We start from the raw sequence: 23,555 nt of genomic DNA on the forward strand, positions 1-23,555 counted from the left end.
CCACTAACGAAAGAGAACGACAACAAATGCCACATGTGATTTGTAAGTGGATCCTGGATAAATAAACAAAAGAAGCTATAAACATTTTGGGGACAAATGATAAAGCATTTAAAGTTTTATGATGTCTGCAACATATTTTGAAATGGTTCGGCAATCAGAATGTGTATTTACAGAGAAAGAAAGAAAATGTATGGAAAGTGTCAACAATTAAAGAATGTTAACAACTGATGCACATACATGAAGGGGGTGTGTGGATATTCACTGTAATCTTGACTCTTGGAAATTTCCACTTTAAAATTTCTCAAAATAAAAAAAGGTAGTGGATACATGTATCCAACTAAAAAAAAATGGTGTGAATGAAAGAGAGCCCATCAAGTTAGGAGGCAGAAGCAGAATGTGAGGCTCAGATCCCCTGGTTGCAATAAGATGTACTTAGGATGTAGTCAGGTCAACGAGATAAAAGCTGCTTGTGATAATTTTCTTTAGAATTGGCCAAAGTTCTGCAGGAGTAAGGAATACTCAGTAATTAAAAAATAGGAGTGGTTTGCCAGAACTTATCCTAGAGGAGTTGATTAATGCAATTAGAAACATAACCAGGAGGAAATTGTGCCAAGAAGTTTAAAAAATACTTTTTAAAAATGGAATGGAAATTTCATACGCACACACAGTTAATAGGAAGTAGCCTTAAAAAGAATTAATAATAAATGTCTTCAGAGTCCAGTATCATGTTTGATTAGGCGTTGCTGAAATGCAGGAACATAGTCAACTTCTTAATGCAAAAATCCTGTGGTTTTCCATGATGGCAGACCTTCGGGGTTCCTCCTAGGGCATGGGCTTCGCTGTCATTTCTCTTGTCTCTCTGCCAGAACATTCCCATGAAGTACTTTACAGTGTATTGCATAGGTTGGGAATGGGGGTTCTTATTTCTCTGTTCTCTGGATCCTTAGGACAGTCATATTCTTTCAGCCAAAAATGATGCCCAGAAGAATCTTTGCCGATCTTGTCTTCTCAGAATTACTTAGGAAGCCAAAAAAAGGGGAGGGGATCTGTTTGTTGTTGACCAGAGCACAACAATATGGAAAGAGGTAGCAGCATTTGGATTCCATGAGATAACTCTGACAAGATCGGAAGCAAAGGTCAGTTTGCTGGGTGAGGGCAGAATGCCACAGGGTCCAGACAGTCAGCCCTTTCTCTGGACAAAGAAAGATTTCATGCTCTCTAGGCTCCCGTGGCAGCCACGAACGGCTTTAACACATTACATCCAATGAAACGAAATCAGAGTTTTTTAGTTATTCTTTAATTGGTGTTACATTAAAATATACTAATACATTCTTATCTACTTCCCTCCACCAACTGCTATTTTGTTAGATTCCAATGATCGCCGGATTATTATCACCCTCCAATCACAGGCTCTCAGGACTACCACCAGTTTCATGAATGAAGAAGAGAAGGCAACATTTCTTCAGCTAAGACTCACTTGGGTTTCAAAAGGCAGGACGTAGCACAGAATGCGTTATTCTGTTTACTGGAATAGGAAAACTGGGAAGGAATGGAAGAAGGAAGTTAGCTCCAGTTACACTGTTGCCTTGGCAACTGTGGCACAATAATAGGGGCAGAAATTAATTCTTGCCATAATATAATACGGCCGAGGAGGGGGACTGCAGAGGAAGAGAAAGAAAACACGGGCTGGATGTAGGAGCTCAGAGGGCCAGCTGGGAAGGCAACAAACCAATGAGCTGGGTGTTTGAGCTATGTGTACCAAATAGCCAATGGCACTTGTTTTATTTTGTTTTGTTTTTTTCCACCGAAACTTCAGTATTATGTACAGACAGCAAGAACTCCCTACCCTTTGCTCAAGAACAAACACTGCACTAATCTGGCTCAGAGCTTTTGCTGATCATTCTTGGTCATTTATAACTTCCTTTTATTCCTCTCTTCTTGGAAACAGGAAAAAAATTTGAATAGAAGAGACAAGGAATGGTGTGGCTATAAAAAAAAAACACATTCTATTCAGAGTTAACTGGTAACCCGTCAGCTTTATCCTAAGAGCCAGACTCTTCCCCATAGTTAAGGTTTGTCTGGGGTCATGGGTGGTCCCTGATAAAACTGCCGAGTAGGGAATTCTTGCTGAGGCTGAAGGGTGGGGGTCACAGACGTCTTCAAGGCTCCATGGTCCTGCATGAAGTTAAACCACAGAATCAGATCAGGGTGGAAGCTTTCAAAGACCTGAAAGGAAGACTTATTATAGACAAACTTGCTGCTCATCCAGAGTTCCAAAATTCACCCGGGATTTAGAAGACACGGTACAGAAAAGTCGGCCAGTTGACAAGACAGGAGTGGGGAAGTACAAGTAAGTGTCTCAGTCTCAAAACCTGAATTCCAGTAAAGCTTAGGCGGCAGGTCACAGGCAGACTGCGACGCGCACGTAAGTGCAGAGGCTTCCTCGGGGCACTTGAGAGCCAGAAGGGAGAGGGGGCAGTCCTTCCTGCACACTGTGGTCAGACAGGTCCACAGGTCGTGGCTAGCAGCACTCAGAGGGTTAAGAGCACACGGGGTGAGTGGGGAACGTCTCTCAGGAATCACTGCTCGTCTCCACCTTGCCTGCTCCTGGAAGCAGGTGCCTGTTCGGCCAGGGGAGGTCTCCCTCCTGCTGGTGCAGGGCTCCAGGAGGGAAGAGCTTTCCTCAGTCTTCCAAAGGGGAGATGGGGCGTTAGTGACACATCCTGCTCGTCATCTCTTTCTGGAAAGCAGGGAGAGAAGGATGGTTAGGAGTGACTAGAAGCAGTGACATGTTGAAGGATTCTAAAAAGAAAGCCCTCACAATCTCTGGAGTCTTTAAACAAGAAATTGCAAACATGGCCCATGGACAAGGCTCAGCATGTGAATGTGTTCCATTTGGTCTGCAGGTTTGGGTTTTGTTTTTTGTCTTTGTTTTTTTTTTTAATTTTTTTTAATGTTTATTTATTTTTTGAGAGAAAGACAGAATGCAAGTGGGTTAGGGGCAGAGAGAGAGGGAGACACAGAATCCGAAGGAGGCTCCAGGCTCTGAGCTGTCAGCACAGAGCCTGATGTGGGGCCCAAAGTCATGAGCTGTGAGATCATGACCTGAGCTCAACCGACTGAGCCATCCAGGCGCCCCTGTCCTATTTTTAATCAAAGCAATATATATATATATATATATATATATATATATATATATATATATATATATGGGCTAACTTGCCAAAACTCTAGGTAGCTCACTATTTTTTTAAAAATGCAATATCTGAAGCCACTGGACAGTTGAGGTTGAAGAAGGGCTGTCCTCCTCAGATGGAGAATATGGTCTCCAGTTGGCCCCAGTCCCCACCACTCCCAGTTGTCTCCCCAGGAGGAGCCAAGTATCATTCCTGATTGATTTGATCATTGGATTTAGGCTGCTACTTTTCTAATAGGAGAGAACAATTTCTTTTTACCTAAGTTTCAGTCAAAGATGGAAAAATGAAGGATAGCATAAGAGGGTATAAGCGAAGGAAGAAAAGTGGGAGGGAGGATTTTTTTTTAACAGGCATGAAGAATATACCAATGTGTCTGACATGCAACCACCTGGCCTTTCACTCATCTCCATCACCTGCTGGTTCTTGTGAGCATTTGCACATCCCTAATGTGCCATCTGCTCTCTGTCTCCGGGCCGCTGCATCTCGCCTCTGCATCGGGGAGACCCTTGCCTGTGCCCTGCTCCTACCACAGCCTGCCCTCTTTACCTCGCTAACTGCCACTCATTTTCCCAACTCAGGCATGATGAGTTTCAAGATGCCTGGGAGACCTTCTGAGACTTCTGCCCCAGCCTCTGTGGCATTAACCACTCCTTCACCTGTGCCAGCCTGGAGTCTTGCATGCAATGAGCTGGTCTGCACATCAGTGTGTATGCATGTGCTATGGGCATTCTGTGGGCCCTACTCCACTGTGAGCCACTGTGTGTCAAGAAAAGAAACATTCACGGAATCACCAACGCCCATTCATCTTGTATCCCCTGCCCTAACACCGTGCCTGGCACAGGGCAGTCACTTCACTTTCATCTCCAAGAATGGCCTGGACAGGCTGGTAATGAACCTTATGCCCTGCAGCATTTGGGAGGACACATTTTACACCACTTTATGTAAATGAATGAGCTGCTTTCAAGTTCCACCTATTGCACAGCTGATGCCAGCTGCTACCTCTCTCACGTGCTGACCCTGGATCACCCCAGCTTATAAAACAGAAAACATCTGAGTAAAAGGAGTTTGGGACCAGGAGTGCCCAGGGGCTTAGAGATTCTATTAGAAAACCACACCAATGTGTTGGTTAAAGAAATGACAGGATATACATGCCATATTCTAGGTACTTTTTCATCCTTGTAATATTATTAAAGACAAGCAATCACATACAGATACATGTATTAAAACACTAAATGACCAATTCCTTATGCTCATGACTTGTGTTATGTACCACGTGCCTGGGAGATGAGGTTGTTGTTCGCAAGGAGCTATGATCTATGAGAGAGAAAGAAATATAGATCACAAGCTAAAATACAATGACATGAATGCAAATATTTAGAGGAGGAAAGGCCATGAGGTATGGTAGCACCAAATTCAACCCACATTAGAGCTCACTTCTGTCCTTACTATCTACCTGTGTGATCTCCCTGAGTCTTTTGGTCTTAGCAGAAATACCTTTTCTTTAGGGACACCCTCCCTAAGCTCTGAGATAGGGCATTTCCCCCTTCTCTGCCTTTCATGGCACCCTTCTTCACAACTGGAATAGTCTATCATTTGTTTCCTTCCTGCCTCTTGGATTCATCCCCTGTCAGATCCTGGAAGATCCACAAAGGAAGGGGCTGTGTCTGTTCTATTCCCTGTGGTGGCAACTGATATTCAATACGTATTTGTTTAATGAAGCAATGGATGGGCCCTCAGTCTCCTCAGCTATAAAATGGAACAGTGATACCTACCTGACAAGGTGACTGGGAAGGGTAAAAGTATTAAGATATGACCAGACACAATATACATTAATTCCCTTCTCTTCAGAAATACACACATAGCAACAATCACTTCCTGTCAGGGCAAGAAGAGGCTTGAAGAAACTTCTCTGATAATATACCCATTTAGGTGGGCCCTCAAATTTATTTATTTATTTTAATGTTTATTTATTTTTGAGAGACAGAGAGTGAGTGGGGGAGAGGCAGAGAGAGAGGGAGACACAGAATCTGAAGCAGGCTCCAGCCTCTGAGCTGTCAGCACAGAGCCCGACGCAGGGCTCGAACCCACAACCTGCGAGATCATGACCTGAGCCGAAGTCATGGCTTCGCTCAGGTGCAGTGGGTGGACCCCACAATTTAAAGGAGTCTGATGAGTGAGGCAGGGAGAAGGGGCTGGAGAGCTGAAGGGGGGTGGGAAGAGTGGCCGAGGTGATGACCTCTATGGTCTGGTGGTACCGTGGCTGGAGCAGAGGGGCCGGGCCAGGATGGGACAGTGGGATGGGGACACAGAAAAATGCACAACTGCTGAAATAAGGACTCATGTACTTGGTGTGAGGAATGGTAATAAATGACAACAATCTTAAAATGAATTTGCTGCTCCTTTGTTAAGCCTCCAAAAGTTCTTGGACTTTTGGTTAACTTCTGATGACAAAGATGGAAAAAATAAGGTGGGAATGCACAGTGTGCACCTGTGTGAGTATCTGAGCTAGCAAGAGAGACAGGTGGCGGGGGAGAGATCATGGGATGAACACAATTTGGCCTTATAACTAATTCTGCAGTTATCTGCAGTGGGTTAATACTTTTGGAAAGAAAGGAACTAGCATTTGTTAAGCACCTATGAGGTGCCAGATGCTTGGTGGGGATGGAGGAGGTGTTATGTCATTGCATCTGTAAAACTCTAAGAGAAGGAACTCTGGCCCATTTGACAGATGAGGAATCCAGGCCTCCAAGCAGAAGTGATTCACTCAAGCCAAACAAGTAAGCGCAGAGCCTTCCATCAAACAAAGGTCAGCAATCCCCTCGTCCCACTGACCCTGCAGTCATTACATCCCGTAACTCTTACACTAGCCCTGTGAAATAAGATTTGCCATGCTCATTGACACAGGCTCAGAGACAGACAGTAACTTCTCAAAGTCACACAGAAATTTGCAGGGGTAGGACTTAAACTCAGGTCTACCTGAGTGGAAAGGCCAGCTCTTTGCACTACACCATGTGATTTGTGGTTTAAAGCATCTGAGAATTCCTTATGAAGATGCATTCAGATGATACTGACATATACTAATTGATAGATATTAATTGCAAATGGTTGCAGTCATTCTTGGATTTTCAAAATGTCAAAGATATTTTTTTCATTACCTGGACTGATGCCAATTACAGGCGCACTGGCTAAATAATAAAAAACAATTATGCCACTAAAATGCCATACACACTAGAAATATGGAAGAATTACACACACACACACATACACACACACACACACACGGGAACACTTTGACAGAGGATATGGGACTTATCTAAAGCCATTAGTCTGTGAAAAGCCAGGACTTTCCTTACTGCAAATGCTTTCTTGACCACAAAATGAAGGAGAAAAACTGTTTATGGGGATGTCTCCTAACATTTTTATAGGGAAAGAATGGTTGAAATAACAGACCAGGAATTTCCAGATCCGTCCCTGAGGAAGAACATCTATCTCAGTTAGATCCACCCTTCAAAGCTGTATTCTAGCACTTCCCCACTGGGTGGAGCAAATGAGCTGGTTAAGAAACAACTGTTTCTTGCTGGAAACCACCCCCCCCTAACCAAAAACCAGCCAAATATTGGGTTCCATAGCTTTAGTCACCATCAAAGCCCTCCTGAAGTCATCTAGCAGAACCAAACACATTCCCTGCTATCACAGAGAGTGGCCTAAACAACATTTGCCCAGACTGTTCTTTAGGAATGAATTTGCCATTGTAGGAGTCATCTATATGCAATGTGTATTAAGGCAGACCACTAAAGAACTCCAAAAGGTACTTTAAAAGCTTCTGCAGAGGTGATGAGAATTTCCTGAGAAATTTTCATGAAGACTGTACTTGACTTGTATAGGAAGATGTTTTTAAGCACCTGGATTTTTAAAAATCCATCCTTGAAGAAAGAGTAAAGCTGGGTTTTGGTTGTGCTCACTCAGTATTATTTGCTTTAATGTAAGGCAGTACTTGATTTTGTAAAGTCCCTGGTTCCCCACTGTCAACAGAACAAATTCCATACTCTATGGCTTGGCAAACAAATCTGTTTATAACAGACTCACCCCCTCTGTTCACCTCCTGTTGAACCCCCCACCCAGTCACACACCACACCCACCAGGCAACCCAAACTCCTCCCATTTCCAACAGGGCACCATCTATCAAGGTTTCTAGTAGTTTTTCTAGCTCTTTCTTCCATCTGAGAAATACCTTCTGCTCTTTTGTGCCTGGCAAACACTGACATCCTTCAAGATTCAACTGTCAGCTCCCAGAAAGCATTCCTTAGTTTCTTCGGTTTCTTTGGTTCCCCATCACTTTGCACACACCTGTCACTTTCTACCAGCATTGGAACTCATCATTTCATTTTTTGCCAGAGTCTGAAAAGACCCTTAAAACTTTGTTATATATTAATGTATGATGAGAAATATTTTGATATACGGTTTGATATAATTATTTTGGGGAAAAGTATAAACAAAATAGGAGTCCAACATGATGAGTAAGCTTATCTCTGGGTGAAGGAAATGATGCATGTTTTCTATTTCTGATATTTGCCCTTTGCATATCTTCTGGATTTTTAGATATTTTTAATACACATGTAATTTTTTTCTAAGAAAATAAGCTCCAATAATTTAAAACAACAACAAAAATAGAAGTGGACCAAACCTCCAAATTGAAATCATATTTGCTTTTAGAAATAAAGTTAAAATGACTTTTGGCTAGTTTTTGTGTGGAATGGGGGTGGTGGATGAAATCAGCATATCTTCTGCATAAGAAATTCAAGCTCTTCTGTTCTAAACACTTTTAAACTGAAATAGAGATCTTTCCTGGCCATTGGAACAAGTGTTTGATATCTGTAGAACAAACTTGCATGAACTCTAAAAGTCAAAACTTACTCTTATCTCCCAGGGTAGCCATTTTTAGAAAGGCAGTGGAGGGCAAAGAGTACATGGTTGCAAAGAGAAGTGAAATAAGTTAATTGAGGCCACACAAATAATTGCTGACCCAGCTGTGACTAGCAGAGCCCAACTGACTCTTTGCTTACCGTACTTACCATCACACATTTTAGCGATTTTTCACATAAAGGGAAAATATTCACATCTACTGGGTGTCAGTCATGTTCACATAGTGATTTTACTAAGTTAGCATTAGAAAACCTAAAACAAGCTCTAAGGGATGCCTGAGTGAATCAGTTGGTTAAGTATCTAACTTGATTTTGGCTCAGGTCATGGTCTCAAGGTTTGTGATATGGAGCCCGGAATATGGTTCTATACTGATAGCACTGCAGAGTCTGCTTGAGGTTCTCTCTCCTTTTCTCTTTGCCCCTCTCCGGCTAGCACTCTCTTTCTTACTGTTTCCCTCTCAAAATAAGTAAACACTAAAAAACAAAACAAAACAAACAAACAAAAAACACACCACCAACAAGCTCTACAAAATGGTGGCATGATCACAGAATCACAGCCTAGTGTTAAAGCCAGGAGGACTCTTGGGTATTGTCTCAGACCTTCACTTCAGAGACTGAAAACCCAGAGGGTGGGAGAGTGGAGACTTGCCTGAGGTGGCACAGATAATTAGCAGCAGGGTTAGCACCCCTGGCTGCGGGCTCTGGGTGCTTGGTGTTTATCTGAGAGAAGGAATCTGTATAAACGAGGATGTCTTAGAGTTAGCTCAGTGCACTTCAGGTAAAGTCTCTCCCACGTTATTGGCTTCCCCTAACCTACGCTCTAACAGCTGTCCCTGGTTTTCACGCTAGTAAGTCCCAACCCTCGTGTTCAATGCTCTTTTTCATCTGGACTCCCAACCTCTCTGCCACTCCTCAGCTCTCCTTCTCTCCTTTTGAACTCACAGCAACTCTTCCTGAATCTAGGCTTTCCCTTGTTCCTCTTCTTCCACAACACCCTTCTCCCAACTCCAACATCCTTCAAGGCTCTTGATCAGGGTGGCCTCTTCAGGGACACCTTCTCTCACCTCCTCCCTCACCCTGTCCCCAAGAAGTGTTCGGTGCTCCTCTTCTGGTTTCCCTTAGTGCCCACAGCACCCTTCACATTGTTCTGTGATAGTTTATTACTTTCCTGGTTCCTGCACGGGGTTGCCACTGAGGAGATGAACCATATCTTGTGTCTGTTTGGACCCTGGTGCCCAAGGCCTGACACATATCAGGTGCTGAAAAAATATGTGTTAATTAGACTAAAATCCAATGAAGAAAAACAATGATTAGGTCTACAGGCCTGTAAAGCGAGTGGTGGTGGGAAATATGTGTTGAGAACCTACTTTGGTAGAGACATTTATATTTATTTTATGGACTTATTTTCAAAACTGTAGAGTACACATTGTTTTTTCTAACATACAGATGAGGAGACAGAGGCTCAGAGAATGGAGGTAACTTGCTCAAGTTCACAGAGCAAGCAAGGGGAAGAATAAGGATTTGCACCCGGGTTTGGTGTGACTCAAGAACAAAAATAAGCCAACAAACACCAAACATACTGTCTCCATTACTGCGCTGCCGTGAGAAATAAGAGAAAAGCAGTGGGGCCTTTGGTTTTTCTAGTGTTTTCTAGTATATTCGGATACGAGGGCAAAACAACAGCATTCTGAAGTCTACTGTTTTCACTTCACCAACTCTGCTAATTCTGAGAAATAAGAGGAGAAGGAGAAAGAAATATTGGAAATGAAGACGTGTCCGAGGAAGAAGGGGAGCACAGAGAGATAAAAGGAAGGTGGGTGCAGAAGGCTGGAAGCACGCTAAGGAGAGAACACAGGGCTGAAAACTGTGAAAATGACCTTTATGTAAATAAACGGCCCCTCCCCCCATCAGCCACCATTAAAAACCCAGTGGCTTAAAATGGGGTAGTTTGAATAGACAACCTACTGTTAGATTTGGCCCTAAGAGGGCAGTAAATTGCTTCTCAGTCAACAGAGTGTGTGTGCACACACACGCCCTCACCTTCTCCAGGAGTGGAGCGTCATCTGACACATTTAAAAGACAGTATGTTAAGGTGATGGTTGCTGAAAAACACCAAAGAAAAACGGTGAGTCCACCAGGAAAAGCAATCAGGTGTGGTGATCTTTTTTATAAATTGCCTCCTTGCCCACCGACCTGCAGCATGGCCTCAGCCCCCCGCAGTGATGCACCCTCCCCTCACAGGCTCCCCCAAGAGCAGAGCCAGCCCTGCCTCTCATCAGCCCCCAGGCTCCCCTCAGAGAGACTTGGGAACGTGGGTTTGAACTGCAGCCTGAAGTACAGGGGCAGCATTTCTGGCTCCAGGGTGAGGGTGTGGCTGACACCAGAGCCCTCTAACGGGGAGAAATTTCATTCCCAGCAGCGAGTTGGGCCTTTTAGGGGTGGTGGCCGGGTTAGAGAGAAAGCTTTCAGCGGTGCCTTTCATCCTACAAATTCCATTTTTTAGACATTTGAAAACCTCCAAGTTGTATCCACATTATCCATTTGTTTCTTTTGTTATTGGCTGTTTTTCCCCGTAAAAGTGGGTGCTTTGAAAATGTTAACCATTTTGAAAATTCTTTCTGTCATGGGTCTTGCCCCCTTCCTTCCTCCATTCCAAACGACTATACTGCTGGTGTCTATGCCAAGATTTCACCAGAACCACTGCAGTCCACCTGCCTCTCCAGGGTCCTCGGCTCCTGCCAACACCCATTTCTCTCAGGTCATGTTGCTACACTAGAGGTCAAGCAGATTATTTATTTCTTTATCTCGAGATCTAACCCACTGGTAGCAAAAGCAAGTCCCAGGGGCGAGGAGAGTGAGAACCAAAGTCAGCTAAACTGTGTGGGTCAGGCTGAGGTCAAGGGACAAGGACTCAGTGAAGTTTCTTGGGCACCAGGACACTATGAGTAAGAATTCCAGGAATGGGCAGGTGTGGCCCTAGGGGCTGTGGATTCAGAAGAGGAAAGTGGTATGTATGGTGATAAGGCATTACATGGTAAGAATCAACATCAGCTGTTGTCTCCTAATCATCCAGTTTGAAGGACTCAGAATTTCCTGCGATCCCATGCTGCCTTATGATTCCAGAGAAGCAGGCGCTCTAATCCCTGCTGGTATCATCAACGGGGCTGGCTGGAAAGGTGCCCTTGAAAATCCACAGGGGCATAAAACTTGCTTCCACTCATCTCCATCTCCTACCTGATAAATCCAGATATCTCAGGATATGCCCCGTTCTTCTCTCCAGCCTTGCACACACCTTGCTTCTGTCTGCTTCTGTATCTTTGTGTGCTTTCTTCTGCCTGGAGAGCCCATTCCCTTTTCCTGCCCAGAACACTCCTGTTCACCCTTTCATGCTCTGCTTACAGGTCTGTGAGGGTTACAAGCTGCCTCCATGGGACACAGAGTGATTCAGAGAAAGGGACCAGGACTCAAGGAAAGGAAAGAGAGAAGGAGGGTCCCAGTGTCCCTAAAGCTGGTTGCTAAGAATGTAGCCTGGCAGCTAGCTCTCCCTCAGACAGGGGTACAGAACAATTCTGCTCTGGAGGGCAGTGTCTCTCTTCAAGGGGGAGCCCAGGAAAACCAGGAGGCTGCCTGCTGCAGGGAAATCCCCAGAACAAGAAAAGACGGAAAGAAAAACAAACAAGCAAATACAAAATGCCCCATCTACTTTCCAGCCCAGTCCCTGTGGGAAAGCTGGAGAGTTGAGAGTGGAAACAACAGGGTTAGCGGGCGAGGGGCGGTGGGGGGGCAGCTTCCACCTGCCCTCAGGCCCCAGAGAAGCTGCTATGTCTCAGGACCACAGCCCTTGAGCCCACCTTGCAGAATCTCTGTGGCACCCTCCCCCTGACCTCTCCTGCTCCAGGGACTTGTTTCATCCTCAGGGCTTTTGAAGCCAGGAGGATGCAGTTTCTCTCCAGGGTCCTGTAGGCAGGGAGCTTCTGTTCAGGAGGGCAAACTGACCAGGGAATAGAGAGCAGGTGCTTTGTGCAAGGATCAGGCATTGGGCTTAAATGTTTTCTTAAAACTATCTTTTTTACATAGTTGTGTCTCTTTAACGGGACCTGAGAGAAAGCATTCCAGTGGGAGACTGACACCAGACACCTAAAATTATTTTTGGAACAAGGCTTTATACATTATAACTAACTTGATGAATGAATGAGTGAATGAATGAATGAAGTAGTGTCAGGTCACAAAAGATGGAGTGGACAAGTTGGGGCAACGGTGTTAAGAGCCTTTGTGAATCAATAAAAGTCTATTGTGTTCCTAACAGAATAGAACCTATCACTTCCTGCACTTTTTCTATGCCAGATGCTGTGCTCAATGCTGGACATTCGTTATTTCATTCAGTCCTTACAGCCGTCTTCTATAGGGAGTGGTGTTATCCTCATTTTACAGATGAGGGAACTGAGGTTAAGAACCTTGGTCAAAGTAACACAGCTATTAGTGAGGGTAGACAATGTGGGAACTTGAAAACCTGTCTTTCCAACCAGTCCACCATGTCCCAAGGCCTTGTGCTGAATAGATCTTCCTTCAGCTGCATTTATCTGAGTCAGCGGGCACACACAGCCAGCACTGGTCTTGGGAGCAGGGACGTGGCTGGTGGAATCATTCATGGGAAACCCACGGTCAGCAGCCCAAAGTCTGAATTCTTGTAAGGCAGGCAGGGCAGCCAGACTACAGAATTAAGATTTCTCCCGGCTCAAAGTATACATGGGATCCAACCAGCACACAGGAATTAAGAACGTTCTTTCTGTTTTCTTTTAGGAATGTGGGTGGCAAATAAGCCAAAAGAAATAAAAATAGAAACATGGCAGGCCAGACCTCCCTAAACAGGAAAGAACAATATTTATTTGATTAATTCTGTTCCTAAACAGCAGCCCAATTACTGACACGGAGGGCGTTCCCCAACAGAGGGGTGTGTGTGTGTGTGTGTGTGTGTGTGTGTGTGTGTGTGAATGTGTGTGCATATGTGTACGCCCCCAAGTACATGTATACATATGTATGGATAAACACACAGACCTGCCACCCACAGAGAATATTTATTCATATTATACAAGAATCAAACTGCTCTTCTTTTCCCCAATCCTGCAAGCATTAAAAATAAGTCACTTTATGTAAACATATTCAGTCTCTTGATTTACACTGGTTCTCATAAAGGCAGAGCTGCACATTTTTGAAAACTCTCTCACTTAACCACAGGAGATGGGTTATGGACACCCTCCAGATGGAGACAGGCTGCCTTACCAGGCATCATGAAAGCAAGAGTGTGATTCACAACGTTCCATCACTGCATTTCTCAAGATCTTCTCTCGAAGCCCTGCAGGGCCCGTTCTGACACTCCAGGCATTGTAATGTTCCGACCTACTCTGCAATGGAGCTACCCTGCCCTCCCCATGCCATCCTTCCCGCTGGTGCACTATTAGCTCCTGACCATTAAAGTGCATGCACCCAACCGGATTCCTGCTCAAAGTGATGCGACCTATAACCCAACGAGGCACAGTCTTGGCCTCTCTGGCTGGCAGCCGTCCCTCCCTCCTCCTTCCCATCTCTGCCTGCCTCCCTCCTCCACAGCCTGGAGCCTTGAGCTCCACACTGCTCTAAAGTGTCTGACTCCCTCCCTCCCATACCCTGCATGTGTCAGCACAGCCGGACTGCTTTCTGGCACATGCTCCTCAGACCCCTCGTTTGGGGACGAGCAAAGAGTGGCTGAGTGCACTCACTCCCCTAGAGAGAGGTGGCAGGTTTCAAAGTGGCCCAGTGGCCACCTATCAGGTTGCTGCTCTTTGAAGGCTGGATGTGGGAGGGCAGGGTAAGGAATTCTCTGGCTTCTGTCACTTGGCCTTTCCATGAGGGGGTGGGGGAGGGGAGGCACTGGCTGGTGAAGCAGTTCTCAGTCTAGGCCAGGCAGCTGCAGGCACAGACTTTCTTATTCCTAGAGAAGCTTAATGGACCCAACTCTTAATGACATTCAAGAAACGCTGAAGAAACACGACTTGTCATTTTGGGTGTGCCCTGAACTTTCAGGGCATGGGTCCCCGGAGGAAGAATTTACCTCCCCCAGGAAAACAAAGAGTTCATAGAAGTTGTTCAGCCGAGCTGACTGCACCACAGGACAGAGCCTGCCATCACTTAATAAGACCTCTATTGTGTGTCTGATGAAAACACATGGAGATTTGCTTCCTCAGAGAGCCTATAATTTAGGAGGATAGTAGCTTCTCAGCAGTCCCGTTCCTTTGGAAGGAACAGAGTGTTAGGTTAATGAAATACATAGACATGGAACAAACGGAATCTTCATTTTAACAAAATAAGATTGCTTGCTCGGGGTTAGACTACAGAAATGAAACATGTTCTCAGGAGCCTCAGAGGTTTAGGTTAGGGGCCGATCTTGGTGTCCCTCTTGGTGGCCCACTTTGTCACTGACCCTCATCTCTATGGGGTGGCCATTATGATTCCCCTACAGAGAAGCTGAAAGTTATAGAGGTTGGTGACTTGCCCACGGTTACGCGGTTAATACTTGGCAGAGCGAGAATTTGACCCGAGATCTGTCATTTGGGTCAATGGGCCTCAGAATCACATCTTTCCTTTATATCAGAGAACTGGAAACCACAGCCCACAGGCCAGATCCAGTCCACACCTGTTTTGTATGGCCCATAAACTAAAGATAATTTTTACACTTTCAAATCATTGGAAACAAAACAAGAAGAATATTCCATGACACACATGCTATGAAGTTCAAATTTCAATGTCCATCAATAAAGTGGTCCTGGGACACAGTCATGCCCATTTGTTTATGCATTGTCTCTGGCTGCTTTCCCACCTGAAAGGCAGAGTCGAGCAGCAGTGACACAGACCATTTAGGGGCCACAAGCTAAAACATGGGAGTGTCTGGACCTTTTCAGAGAAAGTTCGCTGTACCCTGAGGATACCATGGCCAGTGTGACTACAGTTTTAAAGCCCATGGGATCATAAATGGATCCTCAGGCTGCCAAGCTTGTAAAGTTGACCTGGCCACAAACAGTCCAATATTGCTCCTGCTGAGGGCGGGCAGTGATGGTACATCAGGAAGAAAACACACGTAAAACAAGAATAAACTCTGCATGTGCCTGCAGCCCCTTAGAACCATACTTGTATAGCTTTCAGAGTCTGGGAGGGGGCAAGCCCCTTTCTTTTCTTAGCCTCTGATTCCTAATTAATGAACCATGAAAACAACATGGATTTTACTTAAAGGGGATGTGCTTCAGAGAGCAAAAGCAAGTTTTACTTGTTAGGGCTCCTTCCTCACTTGTTCTGCTGATATTTTAGTATGAAGCTGCAATTTTAGACGTTGTAGCAATCGGGGCGATTCTGTGCCTACATGGCCACACTGCGTTGCTCTCAGGAGGGAAACTGTCTAATGTATTGAAGGTGGGTAGCTGTTCGGTCTCAGTTAAAGAGAAATAGAAGCAGATACGCTTTTTCTTTGCATGCTTTTTTGTTCCCTTTCCTGGCCTCATTTGCACAGCCTAGACTCCTGGCTCGTATGTGAAAACAAAACAAAACAAAACAAAAAACAAAACAAAACCCACATGTATCAAAATGAAAAGAGCTCTGAAGATGGATGGTGGTGTGGATTGCACAACAATGTGAGTGTACTGAATGCTACTAAACTGTACACTTAAAACAGTTCAGATGGTAAGTTTTATGCTATGTGTATTTTACCACAATTTAAAAAAACAAAACAAAACAATAACAATAACAAACACCCCCATAGGTATCAATTTTGGAAAAAGGATTTCAAAAGCTTCCAGGAAGAGGATTTTTATGTGCAATTTCAGGAACAAAATGGAAAAAAATCCACAGAGAAGGGGTTTTGAAAGATCTGAAGCTTTCTCAGAAAAAATGCGTGTGTCTGTGTGTGTGTCTGTGTGTGTGTGTGTGTGTGCCTGTGTACCCAAGTGCACACTTGTGTCCAGCTAATTAAATGCCCTCTATTATTGCTGTTCATATTGGAAACAAATGTTCACCAGAATTTTTCCATTTAGAATGATCTATTGATACAAAATGCCAAGCACCCTTGCAGCAGCAACAGAAACCAAAATAAAGGGTAACTGTCTGAGAAGCTCTCACAACTCTAACATCTTATGCCAGTGACAGAGGAAAGAACCACACGCGCAAGTACCTATCAAGATTCCTCTGTGGTAGAGCACGCACAAAGGCTGCTGTCCCTGTCAAAGAAGGAGAGAGTTCCAAATAAGAGAAAACCACAATAGAAACCTTCTATTAGAAGTGGGATTTAGGTATGGATAGGAGTGCCAACTTCATGAAAAATCTACCTCTTCCATCAGCAGGCCATAAAATTAAAACCAACATACGTTGGATGTGGTCAAATATCTTATTTGACTCCTGTCCGTTTGCCAATGTTTTTCAAAGATTAATAAGATAAAATCCCTTGAGTGTGTGCTGTGAGGACTCTGGTACTTTCTGCCAGTTTCCCCGAGCAGAGATGGTGCATGGCGGGGCTTCTGAAGGCTCCACTGTTTGGAGCGAATGTATACAATAACAACAGCTGCTTTGCGGCCCTGGGCCTGGCAGCGACGGGGTCAACAATCTCAGTGCCAACTGGCGATGACACTGGTCGTGTCAAGTGAAGCCAACGACAAAGGAACAGATGTGCTCTGTGTCTCTCAGTGCCTCCAGCAATACAGTCACTGCAGACCGGCAACGGGGATGAGCACAGAGCAGCATGGTGTGCAACTGACACCAACTCAATCAAATGGCCACTCTCTTATCTGCTTCATCCAAACCGTGCACACCACCCAACACACACACACACACACACACACACACACACACACACACACACACACCGATGCTCACTTCATAGGTTTGGAAGTTCTGGGCTTCCAAGATATGAGAAAACTCTAAATGTAACACTTAAGTGCAGGCAAGTGTGAAAGTGTTGCCAGACTGTAATAGGTCAGACCCTGCTCTGCCCTGTCCAGAGGCTCTATAAAAGGCAGGAGGGCAAAATGATGGCTACTAGGTAAAGTGCACTCCTAGAAAGAATTTATTAGGCCTCTAGGGTTATGAATGGAATGGAAGAGAATGGAATGGAATGGAATGGAGTGGGATGGAGTGCAATGAAACGAAACGAAATGAAATGAAATGAAATGAAATGAAATGAAATGAAATGAAATGAAATGAAACAAAACAAAATAAAATACAAGAACTGCTCTAATAAGTTGCCACCATTTAAAATTCTGAAGAGTTCACCTAAAATGTTGGAGCTTCAATTTCTTCTGATTTGCAAACTCTGGGTCCCTACTCCCCCCGCAATGAAACCATGAGCTGGAGGTGCATGGCGGTTGCTCCCAGAGCTTCCTACTTTTTATGGCCTGTCTGTTAATTCGCATTTGCTCCCTGCCTGGACTCTGTAGGCTTTGGGTTTGGGTCATCTGATCTATAGACATTACACTCCTGGAGGCAGGTGCCATTCGTTTTAGTTGCTCCAGCACTCAGCGGCAGCTCCTTACACACTGTCATCTCCTTGGAATCATTAAACAATGCACATTCCACGTGCTCAGAGAGTTGACGTGACTTGACCGTGGCCTCACAGCCAGATGATGTTCTATCCAAGGGTCAGAACCTTAGGAAATCACCTGGCTGCTGCAGATTATCAGAAACCGTTTGGGTTAGTGTGCTTCTGAGCAAAACTCTGCCTCAGTGAAGGCCGTGTCTGGGTTTCTGGGTCAGAATGCATGTGTTGAACTCCTGACTCCACAGGGCTATGTGACATGGAACAAGTGACTTCACACCTTGTCCGATTTTCCTCTTCTTTAAAATGGAGATAAAAACAGTATTTATCTCACAGAATTGTGTGCAGATTATATAAGGTAATACAGGGGCACCTGGGTGGCTGAGTCGGTTAAGCGTCTGACTTCGGCTCAGGTCATGATCTCACTCACAGCTTGTGAATTCGAGCCCCACATCAGGCTCTCTGCTGTCAGTGCAGAGCCCTCTTCAGATCCTTTGTCTCCCTCTCTCTGCCCCTCCCTGACAGAGAGCCCTCTAGCTCTCTGTCTCTCAAAAATAAATAAACATTAAAAAAACAAATAAATGATAAATACATAAACACATATCCCACAGCACTTGGCCCATAGCTTTATTTAAAAAATTTCCCTATTATTATATCCTCAGATGCTGAGCATATCAAATTTTAAAAGTATATAGTTATTACCGGCCACTTAAAGTTCTTATATGCTGAAATACTTTAATAAGACATAAACATAAATCTCTACTATAAACCTGTTTCAAAATAATTATACTATTATGAATAAATGAAGTAAAAAAAAAAAAGCCAGGGGACATTTTATTCATTCTGGATCTACACTGTGCCAGAACTGGAAGTATATAGAAATCTCCCCTAATCCAGTGGATTTACAGCTTATTTTAGTTGTAGAAACCATTTCTTCTAATGCAGTCTTATACAGAAGCCATTAAGGAAAAAATATAGCAAATCTAGTTGAAGAGGAGGAAGGGTCCCAGATCCCGGCTCTGGCTTCACCCTGCATGGTCACAGAACCTGTTGCTAAGGATCACTGATTTGGGCTATGCCCCCTCATTTTACCCGTGGGAAAACTAAGACCATTCAGACCTCTCCACAGGTAGGAACACTCAAGTTAAGGACCAAGACTGACCTGTCACCATATCCCCAGAGCCTAGCCATATGCCTGGAGCACAGGGTCCTGGAGGTACTATGGCTTGTGTGATGGGGGTTCAACACATGAGGTGCTATGCTGAAATGGTGAGGTCTGGAAGGGATGGGCTTCTAGGGTGTGGTGATGACTGGTGCCATTGGTGGTGGGGGGGGCGACAAAAACACCATTATGGTTTAGACAGGGTATGGAGTGTAGGTATGGAGTGATTCTGGGGGAAGGGATGGGGTGGAGGAACGTGAGCCTGAACTTAAGCAAACAAAAGTAGTGGGTTTGGGTGCCATCTAAGAAATCAAGATGAGGGGGCCATTCTTCAGCCTAGGCATCTTGTTGGATTCCATTTCTGCCCAGAAATTTGGGAATTGATGGTATTAGTTTCTTATTTTTATTTATTTAAATTTTTTTCTTTTTTATGATTGAGAGAGTGAGAGAGACAAAGCATGAGCAGGGCAAGGGCAGAGAGAGAGGGAGACACAGAATTTGAAGCAGGTTTCAGGCTCTGAGCTGTCAAGCTTGAGCCCCACACGGGGCTTGAACTCACACACCGTTAGATCATGACCTGAGCCAAGTCCGAAGCTTAACCGACTGAGCTACCCAGGTGCTCCTTGACGGTATTAGTTTCAAAGTGTGATGCCTGGCCCACCTGCATCAAAATTACTTGGAAGCTTTATTAAAGATGAAGATTTCATGAGTCCTATTCCGGAACTACTGAATCAAAATTTCCAGTAGTAGAACCCATGTATATATCCTCCACAAGCTCCCAGGTGTTCTTGTATGGCAAAAGTCTGAGAAGCACCATACTCCATCTCCCTGGGGCTCACGTGGTGAGCACATGAGAGCCATCTAGAGAGCTTTACTTTGCTCGAGCCCCACCCTTGGAGATTCTAATTTAACAGGCCTGGGATAGAGACTGAGACCCGAAAAGCCTTCTGAAACCTCCCCAGGTGATATGCAGCACAACAGTTTACAGGAATGCAGACTGGGGCAGCTGCTCTGGAAAACAGTGTGGAGGTTCCTCAAAGAATTAACTACCCTACGACCCAGCAATAGCCTGCTAGGAATTTACCCAAGGGATAAAGGAGTGCTGATGCACAGGGGCACATGTACCCCTATGTTTATAGCAGTGCTTTCAACAATAGCCAAATTATGGAAACAACCATTCTTAACTGGTTGCCAGAGGGAAGGGAGAACTACTGTCTCTGTGACAGGAATTACTTCTGTTCTTATAACTATATTCTAATTGGCCCTTAGGGATAAGTTGCTACTTTTCCTTTCAGTTTGTCTTGTTAACCACCCAGGCAGCAGGGAGACAAAAGTTTTCAACAAAGACCAGTCAAAACACAGTTTGGTGAATCCTGACGTTGTTTAAAAAATAAATTGAATGCATTCACCAAGCAAACTTTAAAAATAAAGTGTATCGAGGTAGACTGGTCTTCTGAAGTGCTTCTATTTAAACGTACAGTTTGATAAATTTTGATATGGATATGCTCCCAGGTAACCACCACATTAAGATATGGAACATTTCTATCACCTCTGAAACCTCCCTCTTGCCCCTTTGCAGTCAAGCCCCTACCCACACCCTTGGTGCCAGACAACCACCAACCTGCTTTCTGACACCGTGGCTTAGTTTAGACTGCTTTAGAATTTGATACAAATGGGATCAAACAGTATGTACTTTTTATGTCTGTTTTCTTTTGCTCAGCACAATGTTTTTGAGATCTGTCTGTAACATGAATTATACTACTTGCTGTTTCTTCTGTTTCAAAGGCAAGCACACAGGGCTGCAGGGCACTACTTCAAGGGCAAGTTTCTGGAGTGACGGAGGGCAGATTACTGACACAACAGGCTTGACTGTCTTATATAAGGAGCTTGGCTAGGAAGGGGAGGAGTTTGCTACCACTCTGAGGTAACAAGCGTTTTCAATGAAGCAGGTGGTTTCTGGAGGAACGAGCGCACTGGGGGAGGCAGCAGACCTGAGCTGCAGGACGTGGGGAATGAAAGAAGAAAGGGCAATGCATGGACCAAAGGCAAACATCACCTGTTAAGTAAATTTGGTCTCTGGTTTAAAAATATATTAGAGGAGGCGCCTGGGTAGCTCATTTGGGTGAACGTTTGATTCTCTATTTGGGCTCAGGTCGTGGAGCCTGCTTAAGATCCTCTCTCTCCCTCTGCCCCTTGCAAACACATGTGTGTGCTCTCTGTCTCTCATTCTCTTTCTCTCAAAAGAATATTAAAATAAAATAAAAACATACTAGAAAATTCTTTGATATTTCTCTCTTCAATAAATAGAGCTTAATTGCCCTCCCCTTAAGTGTGGGCTGGAATGAATGACTCACTTCTAAGGAAAAGAAAATGGTGGAAGGGGGTCGTTTATCACTTCTGATACTAGTCTTTAACAATATGGTGGCATCCATCTTGTTTGCCCTCTTTGGGCTCAGTGAGCAGTTAGCACGGACCCAATGTGGTATAGCGTGAGGGGAGATCCCTCTGAGGAAGGGACAATAAAACTGCAGCTTTATACTGCAAACTCTTGATCAGGACTCAATAGGACATGGTGATCAAGGGCTCACATGGATCTCTGGCCTGGTGGTGAGAAGCCAAGGCCCATTCAAGGAACTAACTCTAGGAAGTTCCCTTTCGAGTAGTCTGTATTTCTCTCTTTTTTTTTTCAATCCAGACCTACCTGTATGCATTTATTTTTTATTCATTAGTCCAGGTACACTCACATTCACAATGTCATAGGAATCCGTTACCACTAACATCATGGAACTAATATTGATTCATAGTATGTTATAGAACTACACTATGGCCTAACTGGCTTTGTTGGTGGCCTATATATCTGAACTTTATGCATAAAATTATTTCATGGGAAGAGGTGTTCCTAAGACCACACAAGCCCCTAGAATAGGGACTGCCATACTCTTATCCTCATGCTTTTATGGGGTGGATGGAGCAGGTGGGTGGTGAGAGAAGACATACTGTTATATTTCAATAAATAAAACCTTCCCGCATTCAAATACCAATACTCATTTGACATCTTTTGGAGCCAAAGAATCTAGTCTTATCTGGCTGGGAAATTTGAACTAGTCTAGACCACACAGAGCAGCCAAAATTTGGCAGGCTTATCTATGGGCATCAAGCCATACTGACTATTCACATCTTCATATAAACGCTCATGGAGATGAATTAATTCCTACTGTGACTGACATTCTGTAGCAATTTCCAATACCGCAGACACAATGAAGTATAATTATGATTTGGTGCCCCAGAGACCAACAGCAGTCCCGAGGTATGGAGCTGCTCTCTGAGGTGGAGGATCTGACATTGCACCGAGGGAGAAACACTAAACATATGATTTCGAGTTTTATCTATCTTTCATCTGTAAACTAGGTAGGAGAGGAGTGGCCTAGCAAAAAGAGACAGACCATGAGAGGAGCTAAATGCCAATGTCTTACTGAGGCATCCTAGGGACAATTTTAAACATATTTGGCAGCCACTGGTGGTGGGACAGGGTATTAACAGTGTATTGTAGGAAGGAATTCTTGAAGATAAACCCTCTACCTCAGCGGTGTCCAACAGAAGGTTCCATGATGATGGAAAGGTTTACTATCTGCACTATACAATAGCCACTAGACACATGTGGCTTTTGAGCACTTGAAACATGGCTAGTAAGATTAAGAAACTAATTTTCATTTTAGTTCAATTTTAATTAATTTAACTTTAAGTAGCCACAAGTAGTTAGTGGCTTCTGTATTGGATGGTACGGCTCTAAGTAATGGATTAAAGGGTAGGATTCTTTAAAAGCATGAGTTTCTTGGGAGAGGAAGGAAAAAAAAAAAAAGAGGTTAGAGTGGGAGAGAGCCAAAGCATAAGAGACTGTTAAAAACTGAGAACAAACTGAGGGTTGATGGGGGGTGGGAGGGAGGGGAGGGTGGGTGATGGGTATTGAGGAGGGCACCTTTTGGGATGAGCACTGGGTGTTGTATGGAAACCAATTTGACAATAAATTTCATATATTAAAAAAAAAAAAAAAAAAGCATGAGTTTCTTGGGGCCCCTGGGTGGCTCAGTCAGTTAAGCATCTGACTTCTGATTTCAGCTCAGGTCATGATCTCACCGTTTGTGAGATCAAGCCCTGAGTCAGGCTCTGTGCTGACAGTGTGGAGCCTGCTTGGGATTCCCTCTCTTGTTCTCTCTCTCTGCCCTGACACTCTCTCTCTCAAAAAAATAAACTTTAGGAAAATAAAATCATTCTTTAAAATGGAGATGCATCTTATATGACTGGCACTCAGCACAGTGTCTGCGATATAGGTTTTCAAAAAATGTCTATTAACAGACACTCAGCAGCCAGAAGAGAACTGAGCTCATAATACAGAAAGTAGATTACAGAAGACTGAGTAGTTAGTATTTCCCAAAGGGTATTTCAAAGCTTTAGAAACACAAAACTCTCTGTAGCGAGAGGATTCCCTGATCAAATAAATCTGCACATTGTGTGCTTTAGCTGGAAGGTTAGGATTCATGTTAGGGTATTAAGGACCCCAGAACAGCTAGCTAGCTAGCTTCCTTCCTTCCTTCCTTCCTTCCTTCCTTCCTTCCTTCCTTCCTTCCTTTCACATTTATTTATTCTTGAGAGACACAGAGAGACAGAGCATGAGCAGGAGAGGTGGAGAGAGAGGGAGACAAAGAATCTGAAGCAGGCTCCAGGCT

At 44.2% G+C, this 23,555-nt stretch overlaps 1 protein-coding gene across 1 annotated transcript in view; it reads right to left on the reverse strand.

The window, feature by feature from the left end:
* Positions 1–1,275: 1,275 nt before the first annotated feature.
* The window catches only part of MOB3B (MOB kinase activator 3B), a 203,882-nt gene continuing 181,602 nt past the window's right edge, over positions 1,276–23,555 (reverse strand). The window contains 1 exon segment of the mRNA XM_032595612.1: positions 1,276–2,740. Coding sequence (XP_032451503.1) covers positions 2,711–2,740 — 30 coding nt within the window. The 3' untranslated portion in view covers positions 1,276–2,710.

Source organism: Lynx canadensis, chromosome D4, assembly GCF_007474595.2.
Source record: "Lynx canadensis isolate LIC74 chromosome D4, mLynCan4.pri.v2, whole genome shotgun sequence".
Taxonomy (NCBI): Eukaryota; Metazoa; Chordata; class Mammalia; order Carnivora; family Felidae; genus Lynx; species Lynx canadensis.